This window comes from Ammodytes marinus (assembly GCF_949987685.1).
Source record: "Ammodytes marinus genome assembly, chromosome: 9".
Taxonomy (NCBI): domain Eukaryota; kingdom Metazoa; phylum Chordata; class Actinopteri; order Uranoscopiformes; family Ammodytidae; genus Ammodytes; species Ammodytes marinus.
The window spans coordinates 9,761,613-9,775,290 of NC_137213.1; the positions used below are offsets into that span (position 1 = coordinate 9,761,613).

Consider the following 13,678-nt stretch of genomic DNA (forward strand, 5'->3'; position numbering starts at 1 on the left):
GTCCACTGTTTTAAAATCCTTTTTTTTGTGCAGTGAGTACAATATATAGTACTAGAGACACTACAATTACATACAAGATCATCTGCTCCTGTGCAAAAGTCACTTGAAGTGGTAGCTTTTAGTTATATCTACTAGGCAGTCTCTAGTTAATGAAGAAGTAAACCCCTAAAAGGTTGCAAAGCGAACGCCAATTTCAGACTTGCCATGAATGTAACACTATCCCCTTTCATTTGACAGTGAACCCACACTTCTCCTAATAACCTGTTGACTTCTGTGGTCGTTCTCCGTCTCTGTCCATCTCTCTCTGTCAATGTGTATGCATGGATAAAAGGAGGTGTTTAACAAACTAAGATCACTGTATTGCTGTCAGAGAGTGGGAGTAAAACACAGGTAGAGCAAATAGACAAAAAGAGAGAGAAAGGAGGGAGTCGTGCCTATGAGGAAAATGTCTGACGGTGACTATGATAGGAACAGCACATCGACACAGCTCACGATATCAGCAGAGACCACCAAAACACAAGAGAGTTGGTTTCACGGAGAAATGCAACAGCATACCTTTTGTACTGTATTTCGAGGCTGCTGATTTGTGTTTGTGTGTATTGTACTGTATGTGTGTCAAGGATGTCAGTGTGTGTCTGTTTGCATGCACACCAACAAGTGTGTGTGTGTGTGTATGTGCTTCCTTGTATACGTCTGTGCTTCTGTGCGAGTGTGTTTTTGTGTGTGAGGAGGGTAAGCAGCAGTTCTCACAGAGAGGATTCTAAGATGTACCGGCTAGTTTGGAGGACTTGAAAGAGGGTGTGGCCCTTAAGCCCCACCCCATCCCCCCTGGGGGTGAACCACATGACCAGGAAGTGCCACATAAAGCGGGACAAGGAAGGTGCTGTCTGTCTGTCTGTCTGTCTGCCTCCAACAGCCACGTGTCAACTGTTAATGCTAAACACAGCTCAGGGTGAGTGCTGGGGTCCAACAAAGGAGAGTCTATAGGTGAATAATAAAAGTAGGATACAAGGGAGGTTCTGGATTAAGCGATAATAAGGAACCAAAGAGATATTCTTATTGAGAAGATTAAGACTGGAGGGTTTAGCGCCCTCACACTGAATGCAATGTGAATAGTCGGACATTTATGTGAGCTTATGAAGAGAGAAAGGTGATGTCTAGCACTGAAATAGATCTGTTGCTTATGGTGCTTTTTTATTTTTTGGGAGTTTCTTATACTGTCATTAACCCAAACAGAACTGGCTGTCCACAGCAGTTTGTTGAATTGTTCAGCTTCAAGAGCAGAATGTGAGCAACTAAGAAGTTAACTTGAGCAGTGCTATAACACTCTATATCCCCAGAGGTGGGTTATATAATAATCTACAGACATGTGTGTACCCTGATGTGTTGAAAAATATTCAATAAATTGTGTTGAAGGAAGACAAGGGTCCACTTTGTTGTGGAAGCAGAGAATTATGTGTTGTAGTGAAATAAGGCCCGGTCACACCAGAAAGTGGCATGGTGATATTCAACTCAGCTTCTTGGCATAACCTGTCGTTTTAGTGGCGTAGGAATTGAACTCAAGCAACCTTGTTAGCACAGTTGCTAACAAGTCAGTCCACACCAAACAAGTCAGTCCACACCATTTATTCAAAAGCTGTATTTTTTTTTCTACAACCAAATGCAAACCATTCCTCTTGTGTGGAGCAGTTTATACTCCCAACTGAAAGAGGATGGTTTAAAATAGCTAATAAGCTACGAAAGCATCCTACAGTTTGGACTCTTCACTTCTCCAACCCCTCAAAGGAAGGCAATACTAGGCTTGCTACTGCTCAACAGTGCAAATGAGCGGGTCAAATTCACCAACTTGAACTTGAAGCAACAACTTGCAGGATGTTACTTTACCTGTGTCATGGGAACCATCAAATCATGGTGTTTCCTTAGTTATAAATTCATTTTGCCACAAAATCGTCCAATTGTAAGTGCTGGCGTGACCGGGTCTTTACACACCAGCATGTGACAAGGGGGTTGACACTGTCCACAATAAAATTAAAAAAGTGCTACGGACAGCGTACTTCGCAATAATGCTTCCATGGTGACTGACTAAAAGGTGCAGCAGCTAGCAGCTTAACTCCAGGGTTTTGTGTTCGAGATCACTCTAAACCTAAAAATACTTCCTAAAAATGCTTCAAGATCAAATACCTACTTTCAGTGCCAAACTCCCAGCAAGGACTGTCAATGAATGCGCCTTCCCTTGATACATTAATTGTCCGACATCCTTAAATCTTCTGCCAAAACTTTTTTGAATTCTTTCTTTATCTAGTCCCATTCTTATTATCCCAAACATCTCCATTGGTACACCCTCTGCTCTGCTCTACATAAGCTCTTGTCCTCTGCACCCACCACTGCTAAACGTGAGCATCATATCTTTAATAGTCCAGAGATAAAGAGGCATCACTGTAATACATTTAGGGATAGACAAACCAGTGTGATAATACCAAGAGAAGTAATGGGAGATTCTGTTTGATGAGTGTGCAGTAGACTGACCTATAATAAGACATTATGTATATAGTGCTGTAGATAGATAGTGTAGATGTGGAAATAATTGCTGGCTGGCGGTGCGGCTGGAATGTGTTGATTTAAAGCAGACCTGACAGTATTTGCCCTGCCGCTGGCCGGTAGCAGGCCCTCAACTGGTTACTGTGGTCTGGGGCTTGGAGTGAAGGTGGGCATATAGTAGCGTTAGCATAGGACTAATAACAAGGTGAGAAGATCAAAGTGGTTTTGAATTGTGAAGGCCTGTAAGAGGGACCATATATAAGCCTTAGAAGCTGAGTTCTAAAGGCAGGGTGTTTGCTCTATAAGAACAAATGTTCATAAAACAGTAATTAGACTCCTACGTGGGGAACACTCTATGAAGAAACCGGGGTATGTTGAGTATACTTCTATACAGCATTGGCTACTATGGTGGATTTATTGCCTGGGTTAATAAGTCCTCTAAATCAGTGCTCACAAAGGGAAAATGTATTGGTGGAGAAGCTGGTGAGAAACCCCGCACAGAGAAACACAGACAAACAGCGAGTGCTCTGCTCCGTGGTAGGCAGGGCTAATAGGTCAAGCCGAGGGCATTGAGAGGTCAAAGGTCAGGGTCGGTAGCAGGAAGCTGGCAGGCGGGCAGACAGGCCGAACCCCAGAGAAACACACTGAGAGGCCATCGGTCAGTTTGGTGCTGCGGTGGGCGAGATGATAAAGGCGGGGCCAGAGGAAAGTGACTGCGCCGTGGTTGGTTGGTTGGTTTGGTCGGTCGGTCGGTTGATTGGCAGGTCTACGAGCGCCATGCGTTTCCCACCAAAAAATCTACAGGTCACCAGGACTCAATCTGTGGGAAGGGTTGAGGAAAACCGGATTAAGAAAAGAGAAAGTCACTGACATAAAAGGGGAGAAAAGCACAGGGAAGTGATACAGAGAAAGGTTGAAATGTCAAGAGTTTAAGGAGAGACACCACAGGTGAAGAGGGTCAAATGTGTTACTCATATCATCATGAAACTTTGCCAGTTGATAACTAACGTGGAAATCACTTTTTTTATTACAATTTTATCAGACATTTTTGAATAAATATTCAAATTTGGCAATATCAAATTAATTATTATTACTTAATTAATTATATATATATATTAATTATGAGTTAATGTGCATGTTCAGATTATTGAAAAAAAATATATATTGTGAGATAATGGTTCTTAATGACGGTTGTCAAGCCTACTATAAAGACGCAAACAGACAAGTGTAGTGTAGTAAAAATAAACACTTAAATGTACAAAAATCTGACCAGTGCTAGAAAAAAAGCTATGTGTTTGCCTGCAGTGTCTCATGGTCTCCAGGGTAATACTAGACTTATACTGTCTGGAGGCAGGTTCACATAAATTATGGGCCAATGTTTTTATATTTTATTTTACTGCATTAGCACTGAGGAGATCCATCAATTAAGCACGAGTTTGGCAACCACATCGGGTGGCAGAAGTCTGCTGTCCTCCTGAACTCACGGAGTCTGGAGGGCAGCTGCAGTGCCAGACATGAATCTATCCACTGAGACTGGCTAATGTTTTTACTCTGGAGGCCTCTACACAATTTCATTTAGTAGTAAATTGATTGCTATTTTTTTCCACCCTGCTCCATCAGACACGTAGAAGAGAGCAGGTATATACACACACACACACACACACACACATACACATATGCATGCACGCACACACACAATATATACTCATCTATTGTCAATTGTCTCCGTAATTGACCATTGGCTAAACCCCCGAGCAGCTATTCCGCAATCGTAGCTTAGCAACCGTAACTAGACACGTCAGGCTAGTTTGGGTTTTATATTATCCACACATGCTGCATTGTACATTGTGCCATAGCCAGAGCAAAACTTGGGTATCTAAAGAGTGTTGGATGGTAGTCTCTCTTTTTTTTTACATTAATAGACTATGTTAAACTTTGGTTAAAAGCTCAAACTTTGAAATTCTTCTTAGGATCTTATAGGCTATTGTTTATTCTATTGTGTTATCATTTAACATATCTATATTATCTAAGTGTGGTTTCATATAGCTTATATTCTCATTAAAACTATATATTATATATTTATTTATGGATTTATTCCACATCTAAGCTCCTTGGCGTATCAGTTTGATTTTCTTGTGTGTTTCTGTGACGTGTTCTGTGTACAGTATACGACAACTTTCTCATTACCAATTGCCCCTAGTGGAATTATTAATAAGGTTGTTTGAATTGAATGTGGATGTTAATATATGGGGTGATATGTAACATATGAAAATATCTGCACAGGATACTGGAACATCTTCTACTATATCAGAGTGTCTCTGTCTCTGAAGTTTACACAACACTAGCACCAGCTAAGCTTGCCTTTTGATAATGTTTATGTCTGTGTCATTGCACCCACTTGTCTCAGTGATGCGTTTGTCTATGCTAAGGGGCTCTCTCAGTCCGTCTCCCCCGAATGGAGTGGGCGTGGCCTCCTTCACCCCATTCTCCTTGGCAACAACTCCCGGTGCTGCTGCTGTCTCCTTAGCAACGCCCGCTGGTCCACTTGGAGGTGAAGATGTCTTTTCCTCCTGTGGCCAAATATAGAAACGAAAGGGCAGAGACACACACGCACACACACACACACACACACCACACACGCACACAAACACACACAAACACACACACACACACACACACATACACGCACATAAACACACACACACACACAGAACACACAAAGGGTTTTTACAGAGTACAGTCCCATGCTACATCACCATCTAGTGGTGTTGGCTAGTAACATCACAAATGATTCAGCAGAAACAGAGAGTCTATCACCTTGTAATGTTAATGACTGAGTCAAAGTCTGACCTTATGTCCATTGGTCTGTCCATTCCCTGCCCCGATGTTGTCCATGGATCCGATCTTGGACTTGGCTTTAATGTTAAGCTTATGGGAGTCAATCTTCACATCACCTCCGCCTGTGGTAAACGGGACAATGTTAGTAGGAGACAGGCAGAGAGTTTAAAGAGTAACCCATTATACAAAATGCACTTTTTCATGTTTGGTGTTTATTTTTCAACATATGATATGATATGGGTCCCCAGTTTGACTCTCAAAGTATGACAAAAAAACAAGCCTCTCTTTTTCACCACCTCCACCTTTCCGAAAACCTGTACTCAAAAACCCCCAGTTAGATTTCTCTCCCCATATGACATCATAAGAGGAGAAGCCATGCCCTTCAGTACCAACCAAACTTAGCACCAACTCCATCTGTGATAAGCACACCCCCACATACCCCTGAATATAACTGAGATTCAGGGGAAATCAGAGCAGCACTGAGAAATATAATTATTATTTTTTTTAACATTACACTATAAAAAACAGTTTCCAGTAGAATCATCAATTACAATTTGGAACCTGGACATGAGCAGAATATGTGACCTTTTACAGTGAGGAAAATGAAGAGGAAAAGAAGTTGTAAGACCGACCTGGCTTATATTTCATGTTGTCCTTGGATCCACATTTGGACGTGACTTTGCTCAGGTCAACCTTCTTATTCAGGATCATCACCTGGGGACGAGCACAGATCATAATGTAGCCTCTTCTTTCTACTGAGCCATAAAGACGCCCTATTCAAAACAATGCATCTGTACTTCTGCTCTCGGCGCTATCCACTTTAGAAAATTACAGCCATCCATTACCACGCACTTGGTGCATTTATAGAAATGATGCCATTCTGTACAATACAATGGAGTGTGTGGGAGAAAGGTTACAACATCGCAAATTCTGCCCTACCTGTTCATGCTTAATTTCTTTACTGTGACCTGTTTTATTGTCACTAAAGGTGGCTTTTTGTTTAGTTTGGCTGATAAATCCTGCTCCGTTTGTGCCGATAAATCTGGAACAGGCTATAATTGGAGGATGGGAGAAGGCAGTTATTAAATTGTCAAGTGTGTGCGTGTGTGTGTGTTGAGGATCACGAGGTGTAATCCTGATTAATGCGTCGGCAGCTGGCACTGATGGATTTGAATCCCCGGTGACCTGCCTGGCAGAGTGCGATAAGATCAATCATATTGACATATGTGACGACAGACAGGAGGATAAACATTGTGAGCCTCAGTGTTGATCATTTTATCAGCTGACAAGCCATTAGATCTATTCATAACAAGAACCTTAAAATGAAACTGACCCCCACTTCAAGAAATACTTTAAAATATTTGAATATAGGAGCAGCTTTAAAATGTGTCAATTATCCTACTTCAGTACATTCCTATACGATTTGTATTGTATACTGCGGGATTGATACCTTGTAGGATTGTGTTAGTTTGTATTTGATAACTTTATGTGGGACATGCTTTGAAACAACTTTTTACATGTGTGTTTTACATATAACATGCCAATGTAATATTGTTTTACATTTACATGTAGAACAATACATTACAAAGTACACAGAGCCTGTGTTAAAAAAAGAGGGAAGAAGAGTAGATTGGATTCAAAATCTTGAATTATGATCACAGTATTGTTGGGACCAACCATGGAAGAAGTGACTTTTCATATTGTAGCATGACACTTTTCTTTGGCAATAATTAAGATTTGTGTTAATTCTGACAGAGTTGTCATCACTACAGTTAAAATTAGTGAAGTAACTCAGAAGCCATACTTCAGGCTCCAAAGAAAAAAATAGTCCAACCCCCAACCTTATTAGTAGCAGATATAATAGATGTTATTGGTCAAGCCCATGGCTGTATTTGATGATACTACTTGGACCTTAGCCTGTACTTTTTGCATGTTTTGTTTAATTGAACTGTGACAGCGAGGTGGTGATTGTGAGAGCAGCCCAGTGATGGTGTATGATAGTGCAGCTGGTGTTTGGAGCAAATGGCAATGACATCTGGGAGGGTGGGCAGAGGGACCTGTGGTCAGTTTCCCATTTATTTTAAATGCAAACAGAGGGAGCAATGAATGTGCTAATCACGGAGCATTTATTATCAGCTACTTTGAATTGAACTCCAATTGTGCCTAGCCCTGATGGATTTTCAGTAGAGAAAACTCAAATTTAATTTTCTTAAATCTGTGTGAAAATGTACGACCAGGGATAACACAAGGTTCATGGATACAGTATACTGAATTAAGTCATATGGATTTTTATTTATTTCCAATATGTATTAATATTACATTTTCATGCTTAAACAAGTGTGTAGGATGGTAGCGTGGTTGAGCCTATACGTTAGGTATCTGTGCTGTATCTTTGTGATGAAGGCTATAGCTTTGTGGCCTGGATGAAAAGGATTGCCAATTGATAAAAAATTTTGCGAGGCAGCCCCCGAATCAGATTAGCACAACATTAGAAATGCATCCACCCTGCCCAGAGTCTGCCTCCATGCTCCAGCAGTACTTACTTTGCCACCTCCAGGGACATGTTTGATATTGTCCTTGGAGCCACAGCGAGACGTGACATGGCTGAAGTCCAGCTTTTTGTGCACTATCTGAACCTAAAGACAAGCAGGCAGACACACAGACGAGCAAAGGGGGAGTGAGGAGGAGGTAGAGAGGGAAAAAGAAAGGAGAAAGAAAAAGAGGGGGAAAAGGAAGGAAGGAAGGAAGGAAGGAAGGAAGGAAGGAAGGAAGGAAGGAATGACAAGCAGACAGACAAGAGCAGCAGAGAAGAGCAGATCAGCTGGCAGCTTATAGAGAGTTAACAGGAAACAGAGTGTGGCCTTTCGCTCTGTAAGTATGGAAGAGATTATGTCATTCAGATCAAATGATTCCTCCTATAAGTGGAGCGATTGTCTGGCATTATGTGAGAAGTTAGTTTGGATGATGGATACATGTTTTTTTAAGATATTATGCAATCAATTCATGGTGGATCAAAATGATGGTGCGGCTGTAATCGGACATGAGTTTTAAAGGAATGTGTGCAGTAGTAGCAAAAGGATGAGGATACTGACTGAATAAAAATAGAGCGCTTCCATAAGCAGCTTTATCCAGAACTGATCGAGCACATAGGACAAACACTGGAAGTGGAGAGACAGAGCACATGCAATGGGAGACTTCACGTGACAGTCAGTGACTTTGTGTTAAAACGCATGCCGTTCTTAAGCAGAGAAGCGACTGCAGGTGAGTAATACAGAGGTGTGTGGAGGACACAGGATGTTCCTTTTTAGTGGATTATTATTACAATCTCTGTCTAGGTCAGGATGGCTGTCAATGTTATGATGACCAAGATCAGTCATGTGGCATGTGTTGTGTTGAAAGCCCACTCTATGTCCACATTCAATTTAGTCTACAAGCAAAGTAAATAATTTTTGCAACAAGGCTCATGTTAAAAAGATGTCAAAAGAGACCCCAAAAGCAGGCCAAAGGCATAACCACAACATAAATATACGGGTGAATGAATAAATAACTAGAGTCCTCTCGGGTTTAAAAGGGGCCAGGGAAAATACAACTAGTACAAAGGGTACAAATGAGATGACTACAGGCAGGATTTAAAAGAATTCGCTGTTTAGTAAATTCTCAGGCCCAAATCTAGAGGCGAGTTTTTGTGAAAACATGATGTTTATTGTTGCAAAGTTCCGAGGCTGGATACTACTGAACTAACAGACGACAGATAGGCTAACATCTTCTTTTACCAAATCCTCTTTTGCTTTAATGCGCTTTATGGACCGACCTTTTGATATTAAACGGAGTAAATAATAACATCTAATGTTCAAATATTTAAGGATTAGATCTTATCCCAACAAAAAGAGTTAAAACCATTTTCAGGACACATGGAACACTGGGAAATATGAAGATAGCAGCATAGCATCTCTAGGACACTCCACACTCATCTTAATACAAGTCACCCTTTATATTTGCTAGACAGGATGATCAATATCTCTCTCATGTGTGGCCATTATGTGTGGAGCAGGAGCCAGTAATCCATTACCTTGTTAGCTTAGCATACATTTTAGACTGGAAAAAACTGCTAGCGAGGCTCTCTCGGAAAAAAAGTTCCACCTACCAGCACATCTAAACGCCTTAATCTGAAGAATTCCAATCTGATTAGTTTAGTTTGTGTATACTATAAACACAAGTAGTTGGGTCGTACAGTATGTCCTGCTAATATTTGGTGTCACTCAACATAACGTACGATGTAAGGTCGGCATGGAGCATTTGTGGATGATTTGAATCTCATATCCTCCACCCCCTAATGGCTCCATTTACTGCTTGGTCACTAAGCAAATTGATGTATAGCTAAAATCAGGCCAGCTCATATTTTTTTAATGCACTGGTCGATTGTCCTCGTCCCCATATATATATATATATTGTCATATCAGTTTGATTGCCTCTGTGGCCGGATTGTTAAATAAACCTGCAGACGCCTTCCTCCATTCGCCTCTGTCTCTCTCCAGGATGAAAATGGCGCGATGACGCAGGTGGCACCAGCAAAGGATGACTCACTGAGCAGTTAGCACACACACACACACACACACACACACACACACACACACACGCTTAATGCAGGAGCAAATACACACACACACAGACAGACACACACAAAGCAGTAGCCTGTAAACATACTCGAGGTTGTCCTATCTATTTTCCCTTTCTAATGGCACTTCTCATTGAGTAGACCTGTAGTAGCTGTGAGGCCGTGGTTTTTTATGTCTCCTTAAGGCGAGACACAGCAGGCAAAAACATCATTTATGCAAATTTGTTTAAACCTCATCTGTTTGCGTCTGTATATTTCTCCTATACAACCATCTTTAACAGATATTATCTTAGCATTAAGTTTTCTTCCTATAAAAAAAATCGCAACTTCTAAAGCACTTTTATCAACTACACTTTCCACAGCCATTCTTAGAACGACTCTGAAGGTTAATACAGAAGTATTTGTTCACATGTTAATGGTATGATTTGTGATACATTTAGTCTTTTAAAACATACTGAAAATGTATTTTTTGGACCTGTAGATTGTATGTTTTTGATATTTCAAATTGAAAAATGTTCAAACAAATCAATTTGTTTTGAAAGATGCATATTCACACCAAACAAGCTAGATATTGCCAAACTTGCACATTTATTCAAACATTGCTGAAAATATTATAAAACAAAAAAACATAGTTGTTTTAATTAGTAAAACAACTGCCGAGTTTCATGATGATATCTGATATAGTTACAAATGTTCACCCAATTCACCTGCAGTGTCTCGCCTTCATTTCTATGGGGAATTATTGTAATGATAGTAAGCTAAAACGACACACCAGGATGACACTGACAATGTGTCCCGAGGTGAAAGTAAACCAGGGAAAGGTGACCATAGTTCATGTACCACCACAAGAAGACTGAGTGTTTCCAACCGAACACTTCACACGGTCATTTCACGGGTTAGTTTTCTCCCTGGAGGCCTGTTGTGCCTCCCTTGGGCACTATTCTACTTCTTCATCTGTTTCTGCAGCTGTGTGCAATCTGTCTTCAACCACTGAGGTGTGTACATAATGCACTATGGTCATCCTAGCAATCATGCAATGTACTGGACGCATTGCAGGTGCTATACCAGCTATTGTTAATTGAAGAAAAACCAGGTAAAGCTTTCAACAGTGGCATTTGCATAGTATTATTGATTGTACTTGTGCTTTCATGTTCTACAATATGCTTATATTCAAAATGGAGTAGTAAAAAAGCAGTGCTTGGCTCAATGGATGCACTGACAGATAAGCAAGGGGTCCAGTGAGATTGCAAACCACAACGTTTCAAATTGTCAAGATGCACGGCAGCAAAAATGACTTGATTGTGGGGCTTTGCAGTGGTGAGCATAAGAGCACATACTGTATACTGATGCGATGGGCATGTAGAAAGACATGTGTGAGTTAAACAGGGACATCAGTGGTGCCGGTCTTTAGTTGCACTAAACATACTGTAAACATATTAATGTTTAATCAAGCCAAGGAGAACATAGGAACTTATGGCTTCCACTTCAATCAATTTCAGTTTTATACAAGGAGCAACATAAGCAAGCTATAACAAGCTTGTAGTTAGGTTGATGTGGTGAATTGTTTATGAAGGTCAGTGCTTGTAAATAAGATGTTATGGACAGACTTAAATCCAGAGGTAGACACTGGCTCACTGGTTTCCCATCAACAAAAAGTCCTTAATGTTTGATTGAATGGCCTGGCAATCTGCTGGGTCAAACCAGTTAAAGTTTTTTCTCATGGTAACACATGTTGCGAACTCACAGAACTGCTGTTATAATGTCTTTGCTCGTTATTTTCCCTCCTTCTTTTTGTTATTAATATTTGGTTTGTGAGGGCGGTGGTATTCATTTTTCAGTTTGATAAGTGTTCCCAAGTACACACTGACTATGATACCAAAAGGGAAAAGTAATGTTGAAAAAATGATAAGACTTTTTTTTACCTAATTATGATTTCTTATTTCACATTAAATGAACGCTGATTAACTCTTTACTGACATTTACATTTACTTTAAATAAAATAGTCAAACGGCCTTGTTTTTATTAGGCAATAAAAACTGTGTGGCCACACAGTACTTTGTTAAAAGACGTACGTGTCTGTGTGTGTGTGTGTGTGTGTGTGTGTGTGTGTGTGTGTGTGTGTGTGTGTGTGTGTGTGTGTGTGTGTGTGAGTGTGAGTGTGTGTGTGTGTGTGTGTGTGTGTGTGTGTGTGTGTGTGTGTGTGTGAGTGTGAGTGTGTGTGTTCTTGTCCATGGAGCTCAATATCACACACAAAGATAGTACCTATTCATTGCAATGAAAATTGTTCATTGACTCAATAAAAGTGTTCTCTCTATGCACATTAGTGCCTCTTTACCTGGCCCTGTTGGCCGCTCACAAAGATTTTAAATTTTTCACTTCACATATTAAACCATGGTTTTAGAATTATTTCATATAAAGAGTAATAATTTACAAGACAAACGTTTCTTTAATAGTTGCTTTCCATGGGTGAGAGGTAGTCCAGGAGAACTACCTTATGGCTAACTCTCAGTCAGGAAATGAATGATGATGCAGTTAAAGGTACAGTGTGTAATATACTGTAGCGTAATCTAGTGGTGAGATTCTAGATTGCAACGCTCCCTTACAAACCCCTCCTTTTCGGAGAGTTTACCAAAGCTACAGTGGCCTTCAAGAACAAGAAGCTGGTTAGTAACGAAGGCATCATCTACCACTGCCTCAAGTCTTTCCACAATATCAAGTGATGAGGTGAAGATGTATTTATCAATTTATTATATAGCACTTCTTCTTTGTCTTCCAACAGGTGCATTTCCCCAGGACACCCACTATAAAAACATGTAAGGCCGTTCTGTGCTACTGTAGAAACGTGGCGGTGCAACATTGCGGCCTCTTGTGTAGATATAAAAGGCTCATTCTAAGGTAATAAAATAAAAATAAAAATGTTCAGGCGATCATACACTAATTGAAACATACTTATATTATATTCCATTTTACAAAGTCTATTCTGAAAAATGCCAATAAATTCTACACACTGCACCTTTAAAGTGACTTACTCAAGGATTTCTTGGGAAACGTAGAAATATTTGAAATACTGCACAGGTTACATGAAATTACATCCACACAAATATATTGCTGATATTTACGTATACTGTATATGTGTTAACTGCAAGGGTGTGGTGTGTCCTGGGTGGAGGTAGGATGGGTGGTGTATGTGGTGGATGCAAAGAGAAGGTTTCGGAGGGTGCACCGGTATGTCGGTATGTGTGTGTGTGTGTGTGTGTGTGTGTGTGTGTGTGTGTGTGTGTGTGTGTGTGTGTGTGTGTGTGTGCACATTGCAGGGACTCACTTTGGGCTTGGCAGCAGGGGTGGAGGGGTCTGATGTCTTGTTGTTTGGAGTGGAAGAGACCTGGGGAGACAAGCAATACAAGCTTCAACCAACCACACAACACAACAGGACGGAAGAGCAGGTGGAGGGGCAGGGATGTGGAAACTGATTAAAGGCGGACTAAGTGATTCTGGAGAATGCTTGGCGAAATCACTTTTTTTTTTAAATCAGTGAATATCTCCTCACGTCCTACTACCTTTCCGTACCGTGTGCACGCTGAAAAGAAATATGTTGTTAATACACAGCCTAGGCTCTGTAAATAGGTATGTTAACAAAGTGGCTTGGACCGAGCCACCGTAGCTAGCATCAATGCTATCGATATAGGC

At 40.7% G+C, this 13,678-nt stretch overlaps 1 protein-coding gene across 1 annotated transcript in view; it reads right to left on the bottom strand.

Moving 5' to 3' along the window:
• Positions 1 to 3,269: 3,269 nt before the first annotated feature.
• The window catches only part of LOC307255070 (uncharacterized protein), a gene marked incomplete at its 5' end in the record, with an annotated part of 73,495 nt that continues 63,086 nt past the window's right edge, over positions 3,270 to 13,678 (bottom strand). The window contains 6 exons of the mRNA XM_080033674.1: positions 3,270 to 3,358; positions 4,937 to 5,108; positions 5,389 to 5,498; positions 6,009 to 6,090; positions 7,920 to 8,012; positions 13,314 to 13,373. Of these exons, the coding sequence (XP_079889800.1) occupies positions 3,354 to 3,358; positions 4,937 to 5,108; positions 5,389 to 5,498; positions 6,009 to 6,090; positions 7,920 to 8,012; positions 13,314 to 13,373 (522 nt within the window). The 3' untranslated portion in view covers positions 3,270 to 3,353. The remainder of the gene's footprint in view (positions 3,359 to 4,936; positions 5,109 to 5,388; positions 5,499 to 6,008; positions 6,091 to 7,919; positions 8,013 to 13,313; positions 13,374 to 13,678) is intronic.